Source organism: Pectinophora gossypiella, chromosome 3 (assembly GCF_024362695.1).
Source record: "Pectinophora gossypiella chromosome 3, ilPecGoss1.1, whole genome shotgun sequence".
NCBI lineage: Eukaryota > Metazoa > Arthropoda > Insecta > Lepidoptera > Gelechiidae > Pectinophora > Pectinophora gossypiella.
Genome location: NC_065406.1, coordinates 4,218,733 through 4,241,393, shown reverse-complemented (window position 1 = coordinate 4,241,393; position 22,661 = coordinate 4,218,733). Strand labels below are relative to the sequence as shown.

Genomic DNA, 22,661 nt, shown 5'->3' with positions numbered 1-22,661 from the left:
GTTGCGAACTGAAATAACATAGTGAAATATGTTTTCCGATATGATGAGTACCGATAAAATCCAACTTGGATCTTCAACATGTTTGTATCTATTTGAAGGGAATGCAATACTTGGCTTTTACTACAGATAACACAGTTTTCTCGGTGTATAGCTTTTGTTTTGTGTGTTCAAAATAATGTGATTAAACACGGCATATGTTTAGGTCCGCGACGTGACGTTCGTGAACCAGGACGGCGTGATGCACATGCTGTGCATGAGCTCTGCTGGCCACATGTACTGGCAGCCTATGAGCGAGGAGTCGCGCGCCTCTCTCGGCACCTTCTACGTCACCAATACGCTCGAGGTGCTGCACCCGGAGATACAGGTGAGGTGTATGATCACATGTTGTGCATGAGCTCTGCGGGCCACATGTACTGACAGCCCATGAGCGACGAGTCTAGTGATACTGCACACATCTGTTATTCTTTAACGAAGATGACAATTGCGTGTGGGCAAATGTGAAGTGTGTTGCGTATAGATTCAGTCCACAACAAAAGATCGGCTCGACGAAATGGGGCAGAGAGTAACTACTCTCTACATAACTATGTACCGAGATCTTTACCGTCAAAAGGGATGCGAGTTGAATAGGGTTCTGTCGTTATTGCACGAGAAGTTTTTAGATTTATTATTGAGAAATATACACATCGTTATTGTAATTTTCCAATTTTTCTACAGGATGTCGCTGGTCTAGTAGGCGGTGGAGGTGTTTCCATCTACTACTCTCATACATTGAAGATGCTATTCTTCTCTTACGCGCAAGGCAAGAGCTTCTTGGCGCCGCTCAACACTGTTGAAGAAAGTGTTAAAGGTAATATTTCTGAGAAAATGACCAAGAAAGAAATTAATGGATCTATGGATAAATTAAGTCAAGTAATGATCACACTTTTCCTTGTTCTTCTTCAATTGAATGGCCTGTTGTGATGCAGCGACATTGTAATGGTATAGTCTGACTGCGAGCGCGGTATCGCAGTTTGAGAGATAGACCGGTGGAGAGGAAACACTGCCACACTACTATCTCACTGTTCACGCTCTATTTATATCCTCATATTAACAAAGATCATGAGATATGACCATATGAGCCGTGGTAGCCCAGTTGAAAGTACGTTTGTCTCTCAGTGTGAGATCGCATGTTCGATTCCCAGCATGGTCCTAAACCAATGATATTCACGTTCCCAGCGGTGAACCAAAACATTATGAGGAAACCCACATATCCGAGAAATGCGTTTCGCAGGTATGTGACATAACCTTTATTGGGCTGGTTTCTCTTCGAGTGTTGGAAGGTCAGACAGGCAGTCGGATCTCTAAAAAACTGGACCTATCAAATCTTTAGATTATGTAAGCGGACCCTGTGACAACGGGATAATGCTATGCCGGTGATGATGTCAACAAAGATCAATCCTAACCCTTTATTAAATTGCAGGCACAGCTATGATAACGCTCTCCTCCACGTCGTCATCTAAGGAGGGCGGGCGCGGCGGCGGCAAGGGCGGCGGCGTGCAGTCGCTGTGCCAGTGGGCCGAGGTGGCGGCGCACCCCGGCCTGGTGACGGCCGTCATGCAGGCCAACAACAACCCTGTTGTGCTCATGCTCACACCTAACAACATTTTCGTGCAGGAGATCAAGGTCAGCTATGGTCGTTTCTTATTTTGTTACTCTTCAATAGATCAGCGGATTGTTTCTGCGGATGCGTTCACCGACGTATTGAGGGGGTTTTTGCTCGTCTGCGGTAGGTATTTAACGTGGGCCGATGCGTCTACTACTTACTCGCTTTTTGTCGGTTTTTATGAGCTTACTTTCACAGTGTAGTACGAAGCTGTAAGAAGTTTTCAGAACAATTCGCCGTTACGAATAGAATAGAGATAAGGCCGAGATTCTCAGAGACAATGGTTAAACAAAGGGGTTTAGATTTTAAAAAAACCTTCTGTCTTACAACTTGTCTACAGGTTGTCCCGGCCAAGGCGAAGATAACGGACATGGTAGCGGTGCGTCATTGGTGCGGCGGCGGCGGCGAGCAGAAGAGCACGTTGATCCTTCTTTGCGAAGACGGTAGCCTGCGCATGTACGCCGCCAGCGCCGAGCACACCGGCTACTGGCTGTCGCCCGCCATACAGCCCACGCACGCGCCGCGCCGCCGCCCGCGCCTGCTCACGCACGCCAAGGGCAAGGCTCAACAGGTAACCAATACAATATCAAGACTAGTTGTAAGCCACTACATATGACGAAATGCGATAGGATAATGGCCACAGGCTACTCCGTTGCTCATTATAGACACGTTCATTATTTAGAGGTTAAGTTCCCACAGACACGAAACAACGAATCATGGAAGCGCAACACCGCCGTATTCCGAATACTTCGATAGCACTAAAGCTCGAAATAGCCTCTGCGACATATATAACTTCTATATAATATATAATGTGTGCGTGTAAGCAATTTGATCGTGTCTTAGTCAGGCTAATTTGTAGCATTGATCTCACAGGCGGCAACGAAATCAAACGCGAACGGCGCGCCGCAGTTCCCGATCGACTTCTTCGAGCATTGCGTGTTGATGACCGACACCGAGTTCGGAGGGAACGATCTGCTGCAGGTGTACAACGTTGCGCAAATTAAGCATCGACTCAACACTACTGGTAAGAGAATCACTCTCACAGAGCTTTTATTTCGTTACAGGCAATCTATCATCTCCCTAGCATTAGCCCGTTTTTCACAGGGTCCGCTTACCTAACCTAAAGGTTTTACAGGTCCGGTTTTTTACAGAAGCGACTGCCTGTCTGATTTTCAAACCCGCGAAGGCAAAACCAGCCCAATACAAGTTAGGTCATATACCTCCGAAAATGCATTTTTCGGGAATGTGGGTTTCGATGTTTTCCTTCACTGCTGAGCACGTGATAATCGTTTATGATCCAAACATGAATTCGAAAACAAATTCGACAATCATTTGTTTAGGCCTATGTTGGATTCGAACCTGCGACGTCAAAGTTAGAGGCAAGCGTTTTACCAACTGGGCTACCACGGCTCCAATTGTTACAAGCAATCTATATCAGCCGTAATGTCGAGGTCCCCAGAACCTCATATCCATGCAGTATGCTGCGGAGCAGAAGTTTATTTGTCGCACATATCTTCAAGTTTATTTCCGCTATAAATGTTTCGGCATATTAGATGCAAGGGAAGGTAGAATAACACGTCTTATATGTACAGAATAAGGTAGTTTTTTATGAGAGTCGTTATGAAAAGTCCTATAGATTGGAAAATTTATAATCTATTTCATATAGGACTATACGTGGTGTCGACTAAGATGAGCGGGTTCTCGATGGAAGTGGTCAACTCGGATCCCAACATGGTCATATGCGGCATCAGAGTGCTGCTGGGAAGCCAAGACGTCGCGAGGACACCCTCTTACGTTGAGGTATTTATTTATATAATTTTAAACATAATCTCACTTTCATAAAATTAATACCTGTGCTCTTAATAGTACAAAAGTATAGCTGATCTATGGAGATCCACGTTCCCATATTCTAAGGCTAACATAAATACTATTTCTTTGTACTTCGCATACTTTCCATTTTCCTTCATAATTTTGTAAGTAGGCATAACATCTGATTAATTGAACAATTGATCATAATTGTTCTAGATAAAATAGTAAAAACAATCAAGATTGGCAATGAAAAGGATAATATACGGCCTTTTGACTACATTTGATCAATTAATTTCCCTCAGGTCCATGGCAGATCAATTCAGACGATAGTGGTCCGTAACCGCTGGTTCGACATTCCCCTCACGCGCGAGGAGTCGCTGCAGTCTGACAAGAAGCTCGTCATCAACTTCGGACCTTCCCAGGACCCCGATGGTGTTACCATGGTTGACTCTGTAAAGGTGAGTGTGTTGCATCATGCCGTAGTTTCGTATCTTTCAAGAATATAGAAAGAGAAACTGAAGACACAAAAAGAATTTATTTGTAGACAAGAATACATATCAAAGGTGTTACAGGTAAAAAGTTTTTTTAATTGTGTGTTGACTTGAAACACTTCTGTATAAAAATTAGTCTTTGAAATGCCACAATCATTATGTAATTGTAATGTATCATAAGAAAATGACAAATAAAAGTAAGGAAAGCAGGATAATTCGGCATATTTTTTTTATAACAAGCAGTGTAATTAATGAACCCAGGGTTGATGAGGTCGATTATTGGTCTCACAACCCACACGAGAGAAGAAGATAAAAACAAACATTTACTTCAGGTCTACGGCAAGAATAAAGAACAGTTCGGTTGGCCGGAAGAGAACGAGGACCCCTCAGCTTGCCCGTCATCAAGTAAAGTTGCTCAGGAGGCGGAAGGTAGCGGCGGCGCGTGGAAACCGAGTCCTCTGGAGCGCCTCGCGTGCTCCGCCCTGGAGGCGCTGGAGCTCGGAGCCGGCGCGCCCGCGGCTTGTGGCGCCGCTGCCGGCGCTGAAGGGGGCGCCGAGTCGGCAAGGAAGCTGCTCTGTGCGCCTGCTAGTGCGCATCTACCAGCTAGTGCTCATCTACATGCAAGAGCGCAGTGCTTGTTGCGCGCTGTTTACCATAATCACTACCATCAGTTCAAGGTGCGTCCAATGTTATGTCTTTGGTTCTGAAATTTCGATTATGTGTGGAAATTAAAAGGACGCAAATGATACTAATATTGCAAGAGACGATTATAGTAATGTCCTACATGGCATAGGCCTTTTTTCCTTAATCGGAAGACGATCATGACCAAATTAATTACAATTACTTTTTTTCGAAGAAAAGTCGTTAGAAGATAAGTAGCATGAAATCTAATTATTTTTTATCTTTCTAGGACCAAGCAATTCTAAAGTACGTGTGCACCTCGCTGAAGGAGCTCCGCGACACGGCGGACGCGCGCAACATCGATCCTGAGGCGTACTTCCGACTAGTGTTGCTGGCACGGGGCGTGGCTGTCGCGCGTCCCCACCACCTCGTCAAGTTCACAGCGCCTACGCCAGCCAAGCCCACTAACGGTAGCTCGATTTACTTTCATATTTGAAACTGAGATGAACCAACTTTCGTAACGGCCTAGTAGTGAGTGCCTTCCGGGGCACACAACAGCCTATATACGTCCTGCTGCTGGGCATAAGTCTCCCCTCAATCTACCGGAGGCGGTACAAGAAATCACGTAAAACAAAACTATTTTCATGGAATATTTATCTTAGTCTATTTAAAACATTGGACTCTATAGTAGTGATTACTTAAACCTGCTAAGGCCGACATTTTCAGATAATAGTTAAACAACGTTCGGTCTTAGGATTTAATACTATTATTTTCCTTGTTAGGTGACTGGTCGATTTACTGGAAGGGTAACTACGGCGAGGATCCCCAACAACAACAATCATCAGACGAAGTCGGTTCCCACTTATGCGCGTTACTGACGGGCGTGCTATGGCGCCTGGCAGGCGTGCGCGTTACCACGGGCGGCGCGCCTGGCATACTGCAGTACGGGCTCAGACACGCGGAGCATACGTTACATGCCCTAGCCGACACTGTACATGCCTTCCAGTTGCACTCTGACCCTGATACTGTAAGTATAAATCTATCTTTATCATTCTTCCACAGTAAACAAAGAGGGGCTAGAGCTGAACGGACGCGGTTGTGTAGAAATTAGACTTGGAATAGTATATAATGGGGTGAAGAGTACTGTCAAATGCCGTACCCGCGCTTCAATACTGCGTAGAGGTCTAAGCCAGATCAATGCTGGGAGAATGTATGGGCCTATTTTCCAGCATATAAAGGAAGGCTGAGCAAGAGGGAGCGACCGCACGCTATCGCCTCGTCGGTACTGCCGCGTGCGGTCAGAAAGTGCTATGGGGTGCTGAGAGATGTGGTTCAACCCTAAGTCTCCAAATGTGACCAGTAGCATTGAATTCCCGTAGAGTTATGGAAGTCATGTTTATTTTTTTCATATACACAGATCGACTTCGGCAACCAAATCTACCTGTCGTTGCTCCTGGCGGAGGATCAGAGCATCAGTTTTGGCGCCAAAGCTGCTCTGATGAGAGTCTTGCGGCCGCGAGTCAAGAAGCGACGCGTCTACATACCATCACCGCCAAACACACCAGGTAAAACAACATTAATATACCTCTATTTATCCAGTAAAGCTGACATTACAGTGATATAAAATGTATTCCTTGTAACGTGTACATTAAAACTACACGTGATGATAAACCGGACCTGTCAAATCTTCAGGTTAGGTAAACGTTAAACGTCTACGCTGAAGCTAATACTACTTTCTTTTTGATTTTATTACTTAAATTCGACCAGGGTATCCAGGTTATTTCTTGACCAATATCAACGACACTACACTATAATTTATCATCGCATGTGCAGGCGCAGGATCGTCAGTGACTACAGCTCAGCCGACGAGCTCGATCACAGAAGCTGTGGTCTCAGAGTCGGACCTCAGCGCCAACAGGGACGAGCAGCAAGAGAACCAGTACATGGACGTCGACGACCCACTTGAGCCTATGGTGTTACTGGCGCCCGATGGAGGTTGGTTCATGTTATAATATTCCACAAAAAAAGATTTAAGAACAGTGTACAATGCTCTAATAATCCGTGAGAACCCTGTTCGGTGTACGCGTGACTGACATCGTAGTGGTTCGAATCCCTGCTCGGACTCTAAACAAATTTGTCTTAATAAGTTCTAATTCGTGTGTGGATCGTAGATAATTGACAAGAAGTTGGTGTAACAGAAAGCTCGGTGAGGTATAGGTACTTAGTTCATCTTGCGATGGTTGTACTTCTAGATTGAAATATGTATCAAACAACACCCCAATTGGAATATGTATCATTTGGTGGTAGTTGGTGAGGAGTGTATACTATACACCTCTGCCTACCTTTTCGGGGGTACAGGCTTGATGCTATGCACAACGCTCAACGAACTGCGCATACTTGAAAAACTTCAGACTTCAACTGATTTTTTTTGTGTTGTCAGGTCTGGAAGCACTTTTGGACATCCCGCCAGACGCGGACGACGAGACGATGGTTGAGCTGGCTATTGCGCTGTCTCTGCAGGAGCAGCCGCGCCGCGCGCCGCCCGCGCCCTCCGCACCGCCGCCCCCCGCGCCCGGCTTCAGCGACGCCACCGCCTCGCCGCCCGGGTACACAACCACTTACATACATACATACAGCTAGCATTGCAGTGACACTACTGAAGCTGTAGAGCCTGGATAGCGGAGGAAGAGTCAGTGGCTCTTGAGTTAAGCGCCTCATCCTGCAGAGCCCGAAGTTCGATAACATCAAGGGTTGGAAGTGTTTCTCGAAGAGTTGTAATGGCTGTAGTAAAATCCATACTCCATAACAGTTGCGGATACCATTGCTTTTCAGAAGAACGTGAGACGAAAATGACTTAGTCTGTTTTCAATGTGTACATTTCCGTGTAGGTCTGACGACGAGGGCAGCACGGCGGCCACAGACGGCAGTACGCTACGCACGTCACCGGCCGAGCCGCCCGGCTCCGCGGGCTCGGAGAGCGGCGGTTCCGGCGCGGACAGCATTGGCGGCGTATCCGGACGCAGCAGCGCCTATGGTGAGTAAGATTCAGCGTAATATCATCATTTATGCACCCTGGCTTGTCAATACGCCACCACAAGTCTGCTCAGCACAACGGTCGGGCATTGACTGCCTCAGTGACATACGTTCTCGAGAAACATTGCAGTCGATATACATAGTTAAGGTGATTCGTTTTCCATACAAAAGTTGATGCAGTGCTACAGGAAAACGGATAGAGGAATATTGTTATAAAACCGATAAATAGTAATATTTTGGTGTATTATTTTCGCAAACTAACAAAAATTTTGGATCCGAATACGAGAAGTACCATATTTCAGACCCTCAATTTTGATCAATTCTACATTTGTAGTGGTGCAGATTACAGTGTATTTGCTGAGCGTGTAGTGGTGTCAATGTTAGTTTGTGTGCGTGATAGTTTTTTTTCTCTAAAGGCTTTGACTACTTGACAAGTGTAATAAGAATGTCAGTGACAATTTATAAAGAGATTTTGTATGAATAAATAAAAACTAAAAATACTACAATCTGAGAAAAGGAATATTCGAAAAATATTTTTGTTTTAACGCATATTATTTAAATATTTTTAAATAATGGGTAAGTACCGTGTTTTAAAAGAGGACATATATTATAATAAAAAATCAATACATAAAATGAAATGGCTGTATGGGCATAGTTCATTTTGCCTTACCCTTCGGGGAAAACCAAATCAAAAAAAAAGTTGTTGCATTTGCCGGCCTAAATAGTAGTCATTTATAATTAATTGTTTTTCCATCCAACATACAGATTTATTTATATTCTCTTTGCCGCGGACTTTTTGGTGGGACCGGGAATGGGAAGGTTGCTTTCTTCATTGAATAATCTAAATAATCAATACGAAGTGGTGTTTTGTGGTTAATGATCACATTAAGTTAGTCGGAAAACATTCCCGATAGTATTATTAGACCCATTTGTTCGAACCTTGCGCACAGTAAACGAGATAGCCGGGAGAGTGGATCTGTTTTCGTGTTCCAAGAGTGAATTCGCAAAAATAGCAATGAGTGTGATCTGTTATACTTAATTAAGGAAATCGTATATTGTGCTAGTTAAAAATAATTAATGATTAATTTTAAATATGTATCAATAAGTCCCCAACTCTGTCGCATTAGGTTATCCTGTAAAGATAGTTGTTGTGAGTGAAATAAATAAATAAATAAATAAAATTAAATCGGAATATTCAATAAACAAAGTGTACCTATCTATTTTCGCTTTGCGCCAACAAGCCGCTTACTTCGTTTGGGGTTCGGAGTAGGAGTCTGTGTGGGGGCTTAGGTTTCATCATTTCATTAATCATCATCAAGAAAAAAAAACACAAGACATGGCTGTATGGGCATAGTTCCCTTTGCCTTGCCCTTTGGGAAAAAAAATAAGATAAATTTTCAAATTCTTATGTATAATAAACAAACATCACAGACATCATGACAGATCTAAAACTAACGAAAATCTTTTTTCTATTTGACTTATTTATGAATTTTAATCAAGAAAACGTGATAATAAGTTCGACAGCAACCAGTTCAGGTCCCCGAAACAGCCCATTTCAGGCCGCGTATATATGGAAATACTACTTCAATACGTCCCAGCCTCGTCTTTTTTAACGTCCTCGTTAAAAAAAGACGTCCTAACCTGAACTAACTAACCTAACAATAAACACCACGCGTAAATATAAGTCCAGAAATGCGCTGCAAGTCGTCTGGACTGGGCGCGAAAACAACATAGAATTCGATTAGCTGCTAAGTGTCCCGCATGCTATAACCAGCTGTCACTGACATACGTATGAAGTCCCGCGGATTTTATTGGAACTAAATGACAAGTCATAATAATTATATGCGGATACTGCGACATCAGCGCCGTGCTTGCGGGACGTCCTGAAGCGCTATTACATCTTTCAAACGCGATGCGTCAAAGTTTGAACCGACGCAATTTAGGAAAAATCTACCTTATTATTACTGTACTGTGATCGTTATTTGTAAAATCATACAATACATATACACAATTCTTTATACACAATATAATTATTATGACATATTGTGGACTTTTCGGTAGACCTACAAAAAAGGAACAATTCAATCATACATTGTTTTGTTATATCTCAATGGGCTCAGGCAGCGTTTTCGCCGAAAGCTCCAAGTCGGCTATATTTGTAACGATAATTATGTTTGACATTCATCATCATTTTTGAACCATTTTATACAAAAAAAAAAATACTTGTATAAATTATATACCCTAAAGCACGCCCATGAATCACTCTACTCATTGGTGAAAACCGTATGAAAATCGGTTCAGTAGTTTTTTAGTTAGCCGCATGTTCACTGATGCGATTAATGCCTGTTAGAAATTTACAAAATAAAAAATACGGAAATTACGGAAGGTACTTTAGTGCAAAGTACATTATTGTATAATTATAATATTATTGGTAAAAGTGATACTTTTTGAAAATTCCGTAACAAATAGACGGGTTCGCCAAATTCAATTGTAAAAAAAAATACAAAAAGTAAAAACAATTAAAACATGCACTTGGGTTTGAACCGTGAAACTTAAGAATGGCGGCGACTGCTTTACCAAATGCGCCATTTAGAAGTTAGAAGTAGACTTCAAATTATGCATCTCTTTTAATAGCTAACCTAGTTCGCATGTGTGTGTGACAGCTTCGTGTTTGTACACAAATTGAAATGACACCAACTTTTGATGCAATGTTTTAATATGATATCTGCAGTAAATACTTTAAAATTGTAGCTTAACTTAAAGATAATGTATGTAAGATTTCGCCACCTAACATTTCACTGGGTCAGAACTCAACACTAAACGAATAAATGGAAAAAAATACGAAAACTGCAGAAGTAACGCCATCTGCTGACGCAGCGTTACCTAGCTGACTGAAATGCATCACCTTAATCCACGTCAACGTACTACATTGAACTGCACTCTTTTTGACGTCGTAGGGTTTGACCACATTGCCAATAACCACATGCCACTTTTTAAGTTTTATTGGAACTATGAAACATTAGCTTCAATGCTGATCAGGATATTCAAAAGGCATATGGTATCTTTCGGTTTTTGGATAAAAACCCGATATATATTTTGGGTTCATATATTATTCATGTTCTTTTTATGTCGTAGGTGAGATGGTGTCCACGGGTACAATGCCGGCCTCCAACGTCGTCGTAGCACCTGTTGCTGTGCCATGTTAGTATACGCTCTTGAAATTTCTAGAATATTCAAACGAAAATCGATCTTGAATTTCTCTTAGTAAGGATCGAAATGAAAAAGTTTAGCTTGGAATAATTGTATTCAAAGTTATTGCTATACGTATTCATATTAGTGTAATATCTTGTTTAACACAGCGAGCGGCCCGTCAACAACCACACCGCAGCCTGTAGCGTCGACATCTCGCGCCGTCGAAGCGGAGAACGAAGCCCGTAAACTGCATGCCTTGAGACTTTCCCTGCTCTCTGCTGCGCTTGACGCGTTGCCTAACCTTCGCTCGCTGCCTGGAGTACGCGCTATACCATTCGTACAGGTAAAGTCTCTTATTTATATGTATGTTATTTACGAAATATTTATTTTTGCCCCAAAAGTGTTGGGCAAAATTGTATCGAAGGGATCCTCGTCCATTTTATAATTGAGGATCATTCTGAAATAACATTGATTTATTTATTTGCAGGTAGTACTTATGTTAGCAGGCGACCTAGATTCGAGTGTAGAAGCAGACCGCACGGTGCTTGACCGACTTCTGGAAGTTCTAGTCGCAGAGTTAGACATCGTTCGCACAGAGAACAACGCAGAGAATACCGCGGATAGAAGAGACCTGCAGCTGGCCATAGCAAGACTGGAGTTGTTAGTGTCGGAGTTAGATGCTGCGCCCGCGCTGGTGGCGCCGCCCGTACACGAGCGCACTAACCGCCGCGAGCTGCAGCTGGTCATCATGCGCCTGCTCAGTGAGTATACACTTAGAGTTGTAACAGCTAGTGCTGCTTTACATAAGCACTGTTTGGTAAAGTCCCCCCCTCCTATATATTGGAGAGTGTATGAAACATATTCCCTCACCGTGCTCCACTGCACATCTGAGAAACACTCTGGAGAATCATTTGGACCCCAGAAAATTTGCAAAAGTTCTTTTCCTGAATCGAATTGAGCGGAAACCGGACTCAAGAGGATCCGGTTTGGTCATCATGGTGTCTCATTGCAACTTAATGCTTAAATATACCAATTTTACCTACCAATAAAATTGTTATTAAGCGTACTTCCCTTACTCCAAGTCTATTGACAATTGAGAGAGAGGCGACATCTTTCGAGACAAAAGCGAACTTCTTACCCCACGTAGCCATACTTTCCATCTCCTAACACATTTTCAACCACGTGAATATAGCCAACCAGCAGCCAGCAAATGCGGATTGCGCCAACTTCGCTCCAAATATCAGGCGACGTCGCGCGAGTCCGCCATTTTCCTCATTGCGAATCAATTGGCTTGTTACCGACCCGATCGTGATAAATATGTATGCAAGTACGATCACGTCGGCTTACAACAAACCTATTACATACTGAAAAGAAATTGTAATTAGGTGCACAGCAGACAGCTATACAAATAGACTTGGAGTAAGGGAAGTACGCTTAATAACAATTTTATTGGTAGGTAAAATTGGTATATTAAGCTCCCTGTGCCTTACTCCAAGTCTATTGACAATTGAGAAGTGTTTGGTATCGGCTGCTGGATCAATCAATATCAATTTGTTAAATCACAAATTATAACACAACGGTCAGTATTCACTAAGAAATCAGGAGAACACAAAATATTTTATAATATAAAAAGCAAGTATTTATATAAAGAAATCAAAAAGAATCAAACTAAACTACTTGAAATAAATTAGATAGAGAATGAGAAGAACCACGAGAAGTCGATGTGGTAACTTCTTTTTTATAATACTTATGAAAGGTACCGGCCGATTGCCAATTACCTCTGGCTAGAATCTGATCAATGGGAGTGTTATCTAGCCAAATAGAAGAAGCGACCGCTGACCGCACGCTTCCTGGGCTACAGTGAATCCCTGCGTCCTGCAAAGCCCTTCTGATCCATCCACCTATGATAGAACGGGAAGCCGGTTTTGGTGGACCACATACACTAACAAATAAACTTTTAATGTCTTCTCGACGAGATGAAGTACAAGCCAGTAATTTCCTAACCCATAGGACGGGACAAATATTTGGATTAGACTCACATTTAAGTAAGCGCCAACCAGATTGCCTATACGACTTAGAGTCCGTCTTCGAGCCGTATTCTGGCCATAAAACGATAGAATCTTCTTCAAAAATCAAACTATTACGATCCATTCGTAAAAGAGTCAAGTCGTGAATCCGTCGACCGGAGCACAACAAAAGTAATATAGCTGTTCGCTTCGACACCTCAAATAAAGAATCGCTACATGGGTCATGCATTGCTAGGTAAGAGGCCAGAGTATTTACATCCCATACAGGTGGCTTGTGTTTTGGTGGTTGTTGCAAAGCTATTCCTTTCAAAGTTTGTCTAACTATGACATGTGAGCTAAGTGGATCACCTGCTACTGGTTTACAAAAAGTGGAAACTACAGATTTATGGAGGCAGATCGAGCTGTAAGATAAATTCACTTTCAAAAACAAATCTGTTAGAAAACGAGCCAAATCCTGAGGAGAAGGATTATCGACACTCACATTATTTTCTCTAGACCATTTACACCATCTCTGCCAAGCGGGCTTGTAGGAACCTATAGTCGACTTTCTCCAACTCCGATCGAGAAGTTCTACTTGTTCCCGATTCCATGCACTTAATAGTGACGACCACCCTGTATCAACCACACTTCTAAATGTAACTGGGTCACCTGTGGCGGAGGACAGTTCGTTTTTGTATCTATCAGTACTTGGTCTAGGTTGTGAATTAGCAGTGGAAGTTGCAGCGAACGAGCTTGGAGATCCGCTCTCCAGAACACCTTTTCCCAACGGGGAGCAACTATTATGTATTTGCCTATCGCCTGGTTCAAATGTGCTAACACCTTCGGAATTAGACATGGGGGCGGAAATATCCATGCTAACCTGTATACCCATATCCGACTGAAAGCGTTTATGAAAAGAGCTTTCGGATCCGCTATTTCTAACGTCACGTACGACGGAACTACATGTGCCCTTCGGGACGCAAAGAGGTCTACCTGGGGTACGCCCCAAAGACGAAAAACCTCGGAGGTTAAGGGGCTCAAAAGATGCCATTCTGAGGTCGAATCTGCTCTCGAAAGTCGATCGGCTACGTAATTGTAACGACCTGGAATGTGATACACAGTCATATGAATATGATAACGATCTAGTTCGCCTAGAACCTTGTAAGTGACATCGAGAAGGGACTCCGACTTCGTGCCGCCTTCGTTGCGCAGGTAAGCTACAACAGTTCGGTTGTCGCTTTGTACAAGTAGACTTGAGTTCTGCATCATCGCCCCTTTCAGCTGTAAAACCCGTACAATCGCTAACATCTCTAAAATATTGCCGTGAAAAGACGTTTCTTCCTTCGACCACCTTCCTGATAAAGTTTCCGTGTTGAGCTGCGCGCCCCAACCTTGACTCGACGAATCCGTGGCCAAGTAAAAGTTTGGAGGTGGGAAGTGAATTTGTGAAGAGGTTCTGTGATTGAGAAGCCACCATTCTAGATTTTGACAAGCACTGAAAGGTAATTTTATCACTCTGAGATTTAAAAGAGTCATTCGATGCAATAATTTTAATAACGCCCGCGCATTTAGGCGTCCTCTTGGGACTACAAAGCTGGAAAAATTCCATAAACCAAGAATACTCTGTACTGCTTTCAGAGACACAGCCTTTGAGCGAAGCATCTTCTCTGTCTTGCCTTTCACACCGACTAACTTGTCCCGGGGAAGCTCCTTGCGGTTCAGCCAAGTATCCCACTTTATTCCCAGGTACTCGATGGATTTTTGTGGATTCAAAATGGACTTTTGGAAATTCACTGCCCAACCCAGATCCTGTAGGGTCCGAACAACCAGATTGGTATGGTCCTGTAGCGTCTCCTTCGACTGGTTTGCAATTAAAAAGTCGTCTAAATAGACTATAATCCTCACCCCTTGTTCTCGAAGCATTTGGGCTATCCAATTCGTTAGACTGGCAAATACCTTTGGCGCTGTTGCGAGACCGAAAGGTAGACATGTCATTTGATACAGCTTTTCCGCAAACATTAGCCTTAAGAAAGGTCGATGGGAGTTCAAAATTGGTAAGTGGAAGTAGGCATTCGAAAGGTCGATTTTTGTAAGCCAATCTTGAGGTTGGAGGAAATCGGGCACCCTGTACATGTTCACTAGACGAAATTTGGTAACATGTACGAACTTGTTCAGACATTTTAAATTGAACACTGGGCGATATGACATTTCGATTCCTTTCTTTTTCACTAGAAACATGTTGGAAATGAAGCTCGGAGAAACGCGAGCTCTTTCCAATACGCCCTGATCTATTAAGAGATTTATTTGAATTAACATATCTCGTGACAACTTGGTGTGAAGTTTTTGAGGTATGCGAGACGGGTGAACTAACGGGGGCTTTATAAGGAAAGGAATTCGATAACCCTGAATTATGTTTAATATGTACTGGGGTGCTCCTAATCTCCTCCAAACGTCTAGCCGATGTTTGATTTGGCCGGCTTGAAAAGTCTGATGTGAACTGTCAATCGTCCCTTCTGCCAGAGTACCGATGAGACTTGCGGGAGAGCGATTGCTTTGCACGCTTCGCTTGCGAGCGAAATGCACTCTCCCCCTGCCGCTTCCTCCCTTGCGCAGGTATGGAAGTACTGGGGGCAGGGCCGAGGCCTCCTCCGTTGCGCACGGGGGCCGTAGGTTTGCGTGTTGCACTCCCTCCTTGCGCAGGAAGGGGGCGTTTGGTAGAGCCTTGCGTAGACTTCGGGTGAGAGAAGACCTTGAATAGGCCTCCATGTTTGGAGATGAGCTCGGAGAGCTGCACCTCATTGAACAAATGTTCATTTGTGGGGGGAATTTTTCGTAAAGACTCCCGTGTGAACAAGTTTGGAACACAAGTGAGAATAGCGTCGCGCCGTTGCTGAATAATATCGGCACGTCGGCCGCAAATCATCTGAAGGATATGTAAATTGACCTTTAAATAGGTAGATTCTTCGTTAGTAAAGATTTCATTTATTTTATCGCAGATAGCGTCCGCAGTGATTTCAGCCTGATCATTTAACCAAGAAACCAACATATTTAGCCCTTCCTTTAAGGAGTCGTATTGAATAATGAGCGCGTGGGTTATAGCGGCGATGGACCGCTCTGAAATTTGTAGGGCACGAGTACGGTCGAAAGATTTGATTAAGTCATTACTTTCGAGTTCAACAAAACCTGGTGTAGAATTGTACAGTTTTTGCGCATCCGAGAAACGGACTTGATGCCAGTCAGGGGAGTCAAAATGTTGCAATTTATTTAATAACTCTAAATGAGCTTCCGAAGAACGGGTAGTCTCATTTTTGAGGGTAGTTTCAAATTTTAGTTCAATATTTTTTCCTACGCTTTGTTCTCCCGTGACGACGCCCTGTTCAACTCTCGAGCACGTGCTCTCAAGGTCACTCGAAACGATACCCGGAACAGCGTCACCATCGTGCGACTCCCTATTCGAAATAAAGTGAGCATGCATTTCAGACACCTCCTTGCTAATTTTTTCAAAAGCATATTCGAGTCTACTTAGCCGAGATTTTGATGATCGATGGCGTCGGTGGTGCTGTCTCCGGCGGCTGCGAGATCGTTTCCGCCCTCGACGGCCGCTGCTCGAAGATGAAGACCGCGATGACTCGTCGTATTCGCTTCCGCCACGTGGGGGATCCATCACGTCAAAAATTACGCAAAAATAAACTTTTAACGCGACTTTTAAAATTTTGTAACAAAATATTTACTTGAAAATTTTATAAAGAATATAACGAAAAATGTATTCGATATTTAAAAAACTGTAAGAGTTTACGTCCGCGCTGTTCGAAAAACGAAAAGCCAATGTGGAAAATGGCGGACTCGCGCGACGTCGCCTGATATTTGGAGCGAAGTTGGCGCAATCCGCATTTGCTGGCTGCTGGTTGGCTATATTCACGTGGTTGAAAATGTGTTAGGAGATGGAAAGTATGGCTACGTGGGGTAAGAAGTTCGCTTTTGTCTCGAAAGATGTCGCCTCTCTCTCAATTGTCAATAGACTTGGAGTAAGGCACAGGGAGCTTAATAATAATTAATAAGTAAATGTTACCTTCCTCCCAGGCGTGCTGATGGCCCGCTGGAAGACGACCGCGTCCGGCGGCCAGCCGCCGCGCGCCGAGGTGTCGGGCGCCGCGTGCGCCGCGCACGTGTCCCGCCTGGCGGCCGCCGCGCTGGTGCGGGCCGGCGCGCCGCAACACTGCTTCCGGGTGCTCTCAGCTCTGCTGCCGTATTGGAAGGAGAAGTCCAACAGTACGTGTGCTATTATCTTTTAGTGTAAACAGGGGAGAGAAAGTCTCCGCCAAAATTACATATACCAACCCGCAGTGGAGCAGCGTGGTGGAGTATGCTCCATACCCCCTCCGGTTGATTGAGGGGAGGCCTGTGCCCAGCAGTGGGACGTATATAGGCAGTTTATGTTTTATGTTTTTATTATTCAATAAGCACTTTTGCTATTAGTGTGGTTATAGCTCGAGTCGCCTTGCGCTGTACGAACTAGTACGAATCTGAAAAGGCAATAGAGTTAACAAGTACGAGTACAACGGTGAACTTATTTTCAGATGCCGGCACCACACCGCCTGGACAGCAACTACTGAAACCTCAGCCACCGCAGCCGCTGCCTGACATGCAACCGTTCTTCGTTAAGGAGTATGTCAAGAGTAAGTGTAATGTATACATACATCGTTTGTAAATACTCAACGCTGTAAGCCAGTCCCATGTACCTTAACAGGTGGTCTACTTTGAAATCATTAACCGTGTAACCTTAGATTGGATTTCCACCAAAGCGGAAAGTAGAGAAAAGGAAATGTGCAAAAATGAACCCATCACCGCGAAGCGAAAGCAAAAGAGCGAATTCTCTCTCGTTCTCCCACTTTATGACTGGTCAATTCCGCTCGTCTCCGCTTCATTGAAAACTCACCATGAGTCTGTCCCGTCAGAGCTAGTATACTAAACTCACCATGTCCTCCCAGGTCACGCGCTAGACGTGTTCGACAACTACCCGCAGCTACTTATGGAGATGGCATTACGCCTCCCCTGTCAGATACACAAGCACTGCGACCCGGCGCACTTCGACGCGCGCTGGCGCACATTGCTGTGCGAGTACATGATGAACCAGCAGACGCCGCTCAGGTAAGCAAGTCATTTGCTATACGTACAGTTAGAGTAAGTAGTACGAAGACATTTTGATTGGATTCGATTATGCATACTTTGAAGAGTTACGCATTAAAAGCAACGTATAACACTACTCTCGGCGCTGTGACTACGAAATCATTGCAAAATAACTTTACAAATATCTTCAATTGGATTTAAAGGCTTATGACTCTCCTAGTTTTTTATCCAGCTTTTAAATAGATAAGAAAAGATCACATTTATGTCTCTCATTTTTTAGGAAACAAGTTCGTAAATTGCTCCTCCTGCTGTGCGGTACCCGCGAGCGTTACCGTCAACTACGTGATGTGCACGCACTGGACACCCATCTCAATGCGGCGCGTGCGCTGTTGACTACCGACCCTGCTTATGACAAGCTTGTGCAACTTATGGATCATCTTAAGGTATAAACTATTTGACTTTTATGTTTTGACTTTTTCGTTAAGCATTTTTATAGGTCCGGTGTTGTAAATGATATTTGGCTAGTATATTTAAAACAGTTCTAAAAGAAATCAGATAGTTGTACACGGGTGTTATCAGCTTATTTACAAATAATAAACTAAATGTAATCGTTCACCAGGCATGCGCGGAGATAGTGAGCGCGCGCACAGGCAACTGGCAGCACACGTGCGTGTCTGAGCGCCGCGAGGCGCTGGCGTGGCTGGTGCGGGTCGCGCGGCGGCTGCACCCGCACGTGGCGCCCACCGTGCTGCAGCTGCTGCAGTGCGCGCTCTGCGCGCCGCACACGCACAGGCAGGACAACAAGGTCAAATACAAGGATCTATCTTAATCTATATTACCCAGTGATTGGATTGTGTAGGCTAAAACTATCGAAAAACATTATCTTTTTTCTATTTAACTTATTTATAAATAAAATGACATTTTATCACGTTTTTCTATGACGTCACAGCGTGCGTTTTCGTACAAATTTCATAGTCATTTCGTATTTTGACATTTAGTAAAAAGTAACTGATTTGACTAGTTGGAAACTTGCCTACTGAAGCAGTCCCTGATGTGGATGTGAGCGCACGACGCACTGTAAACGACTCGCAATATAATTATATCTAGCGTCATCATTTCCTTTGTTTTGTCCTACCATCATCAATCGTTAATATTTTTGATGTTTGGCATTTGATTTGTGACGTGCAATTTGTATGTACAGCAACCGCAGTCGGAGTGGCCGGAACGCGAGCGCAGCGCGGACAGCGACGCGTACGTGTCCGATGGCTCCAAGTTCCAGGAGGCGAAGGTGCCGCAACTCGTGCAGCAGATACTCAAACAGGTATGTTCATATTACTCGCGTATTCACTGTTACTAATCTGTTTCCCTTCATTCCTATTTTGAGACTAATCAACGTACTAGAATAGGCCCTTGTCTGTAAGCTTATTCCTCTACACGATATACTTTCACAGGTTCCACAAGATGAGCTGAGAATGTTCGTGAAAGCGTTCCTGTTGGAGACTAACTCGACCGCAGTAAGGTGGCAAGCCCACGCATTGCTTCTGGCTATTTACAAGTGAGTACATGTTCAATAAAGTTGTGATCTTCTGCTTGTATAGTAGTCCGTTTGAACTGCAGAAGGTTAAACTTAAGTTGAAGAAAGATAATAAAGTTTGTGCCCAATAAAAAAGTCCAATGAAGCAGTTATATTAAAACGGACATACTTCAGCATTTTATGTTCCACTCAACACTTTGGCAAATGATTGTCATATATTGCAGTAACTCGTCTCAGTCCGACCAAGCATCTCTAGTGTCGCTGCTGTGGGGTATCTGGCCGACTTTGCCGCAGTACGGACGCAAGGCGGCGCAGTTCGTCGACCTGCTCGGATACTTCACACTCAAGACTCCTGATATTGACACTGAGGTAAGTTGGCTACTGAAAATACGATCTTACTTTTTCAGAGGGTATGTTCCAAACGAATTTTGTACACTTATACGTCAACAACCGGAAAGCGTATTCGCTCCGTAGCATTAAGGTGATGTGTTTCAGTCAGCTAGGTAACGCTGCGTCAGTAGATGGCGTTACTTCTGCAGTTTTCGTATTTTTTTCCATTTATTCGTTTAGTGTTGAGTTCTGACCCAGTGAAATGTTAAGTGGCGAAATCTTACATACATTATCTTTAAGTTAAGCTACAATTTTGAAGTATTTACTGAAGATATCATATTGAAACATTGCATCAAAAGTTGGTGTCATTTCAATTTGTGTACAAACACGAAGCTGTCACACACACATGCGAACTAGGTTAGCTATTAAAAGAGATGCATAATTTGAAGTCTACTTCTAACTTCTAAATGGCGCATTTGGTAAAGCAGTAGCCGCCATTCTTAAGGTTCACGGTTCAAACCCAACTGCATGTTTAAATTGTTTTTACTTTTTGTATTTTTTTTTTACAATTGAATTTGGCGAACCCGTCTATTTGTTACGGAATTTTCAAAAAGTATCACTTTTACCAATAATAGTATAATTAAGTATACAATAATTTACTTTGCACTAAAGTACCTTCCGTAATTTCCGTATTTTTTATTTTGTAAAATTCTAACAGGCATTAATCGCATCAGTGAACATGCGGCTAACTAAAAAACTACTGAACGGATTTTCATACGGTTTTCACCAATGAGTAGAGTGATTCATGGGCGTGCTTTAGGGTTTATAATTTATACAAGTATTTTTTTGTATAAAATGGTTCAAAAATGATGATGAATGTCAAACATAATTATCGTTACAAATATAGCCGACTTGGAGCTTTCGGCGAAAACGCTGCCTGAGCCCATTGAGATATAACAAAACAACGTATGGTTGAATTGTTCCTTTTTTGTAGGTATACCGAAAAGTCCACAATATGTCATAATAATTATATTGTGTATAAAGAATTGTGTATATGTATTGTATGATTTTACAAATAACGATCACAGTACAGTAATAATAAGGTAGATTTTTCCTAAATTGCGTAGGTTCAAACTTTGTCGCATCGCGTTTGAAAGATGTAATAGCGCTTCAGGACGTCCCGCAAGCACGGCGCTGATGTCGCAGTATCCGCATATAATTATTATGACTTGTCATTTAGTTCCAATAAAATCCGCGGGACTTCATACGTATGTCAGTGACAGCTGGTGATAGCATGCGGGACACTTAGCACCTAATCGAATTCTATGTTGTTTTCGCGCCCAGTCCAGACGACTCACAGCGCATTTCTGGACATATATTTACGCGTGGTGTTTATTGTTAGGTTAGTTAGTTCAGGTTAGGACGTCTTTTTATAACGAGGACGTTAAAAAAAGACGAGGCTGGGACGTATTGAAGTAGTATTTCCATATATACGCGGCCTGAAATGGGCTGTTTCGGGGACCTGAACTGGTTGCTGTCGAACTTATTATCACGTTTTCTTGATTAAAATTCATAAATAAGTCAAATAGAAAAAAGAAAAAAGATTTTATTTAGTTTTAGATCTGTCATGATGTCTGTGATGTTTGTTTATTATACATAAGAATTTCAAAATTTATCTTATTTTTTTTCCCAAAGGGCAAGGCAAAGGGAACTATGAACATACAGCCATGTCTTGTGTTTTTTTTTCTTGATGATGATTAATGAAATGATGAAACCTAAGCCCCCACCCTCGGAGCAGACTCCTACTCCGAACCCCAAACGAAGTAAGCGGCTTGTTGGCGCATAGCGAAAATAGATAGGTGTACACTTTGTTTATTGAATATTCCGATTTAATAATACTATCGGGAATGTTTTCCGACTAATGTGATCATTAACCACAAAACACCACTTCGTATTGATTATTTAGATTATTCAATGAAGAAAGCAACCTTCCCGTTCCCGGTCCCACCAAAAAGTCCGCGGCAAAGAGAATATAAATAAATCTTTATGTTGGATGGAAAAACAATTAATTATAAATGACTACTATTTAGGCCGGCAAATGCAACAACTTCTTTTTTGATTTGGTTTTCCCCGAAGGGTAAGGCAAAAGGAACTATGCCCATACAGCCATTTCATTTTATGTATTGATTTTTTATTATAATATATGTCCTCTTTTAAAACACGGTATTTACCCATTATTTAAAAATGTTTAAATAAGATACGTTATTACAAAAATATTTTTCCAATATTCCTTTTCTCAGATTGTAGTATTTTTAGTTTTTTATTTATATTTATTCTCTTCATACAAAATCTCTTTATAAATTGTCACTGACATTCTATTACACTTGTCAAGTAGTCAAAGCCTTTAGAAAAAAAAACTATCACGCACACAAACTAACATTGACACCTCTACACGCTCAGCAAATACACTGTAATCTGCACCACTACAAATGTAGAATTGATCAAAATTGAGGGGTCTGAAATATGGTACTTCTCGTATTCGGACCCTAAATTTTTGTTAGTTTGCGAAAATAATACACCAAAATATTACTATTTATCGGTTTTATAACAATATTCCTCTATCCGTTTTCCTGTAGCACTGCATCAACTTTTGTATGGAAAACGAATCACCTTAATATCCACTAATGTGGCTTTGACTTCAGAGATACAAAAATGTAGAATAGGTATTCTAATCTAATTTTGACTGTTTTTGTAGCATATGTACAGAAACGTTAAATTTTAACATTCCTTGAGATCCAAAAGGGGGCAAAAATGTATAAAGACATAATTTACGCTTGTTACGTTCGATATACTTGTAATCTGTTTTGTTTTTTCTT

At 42.6% G+C, this 22,661-nt stretch overlaps 1 protein-coding gene across 5 annotated transcripts in view; it reads left to right on the top strand.

The window, feature by feature from the left end:
- LOC126379655 (E3 ubiquitin-protein ligase UBR4) overlaps positions 1-22,661 on the top strand; it is a 75,290-nt gene that overhangs the window by 36,471 nt on the left and 16,158 nt on the right. For all 5 annotated transcript variants that reach the window (XM_050028490.1, XM_050028497.1, XM_050028482.1 and 2 more), the window contains exons 39-63: positions 203-364; positions 715-847; positions 1,460-1,662; positions 1,983-2,213; positions 2,516-2,666; positions 3,309-3,442; positions 3,754-3,909; positions 4,275-4,619; positions 4,853-5,033; positions 5,346-5,590; positions 5,981-6,128; positions 6,397-6,558; positions 7,004-7,169; positions 7,452-7,597; positions 10,732-10,797; positions 10,956-11,131; positions 11,276-11,549; positions 16,875-17,063; positions 17,372-17,470; positions 17,783-17,942; positions 18,202-18,364; positions 18,541-18,726; positions 19,123-19,242; positions 19,373-19,476; positions 19,680-19,824. In XM_050028490.1, the coding sequence (XP_049884447.1) occupies positions 203-364; positions 715-847; positions 1,460-1,662; positions 1,983-2,213; positions 2,516-2,666; positions 3,309-3,442; positions 3,754-3,909; positions 4,275-4,619; positions 4,853-5,033; positions 5,346-5,590; positions 5,981-6,128; positions 6,397-6,558; positions 7,004-7,169; positions 7,452-7,597; positions 10,732-10,797; positions 10,956-11,131; positions 11,276-11,549; positions 16,875-17,063; positions 17,372-17,470; positions 17,783-17,942; positions 18,202-18,364; positions 18,541-18,726; positions 19,123-19,242; positions 19,373-19,476; positions 19,680-19,824 (4,245 nt within the window). The remainder of the gene's footprint in view (positions 1-202; positions 365-714; positions 848-1,459; positions 1,663-1,982; positions 2,214-2,515; positions 2,667-3,308; positions 3,443-3,753; positions 3,910-4,274; positions 4,620-4,852; positions 5,034-5,345; positions 5,591-5,980; positions 6,129-6,396; positions 6,559-7,003; positions 7,170-7,451; positions 7,598-10,731; positions 10,798-10,955; positions 11,132-11,275; positions 11,550-16,874; positions 17,064-17,371; positions 17,471-17,782; positions 17,943-18,201; positions 18,365-18,540; positions 18,727-19,122; positions 19,243-19,372; positions 19,477-19,679; positions 19,825-22,661) is intronic.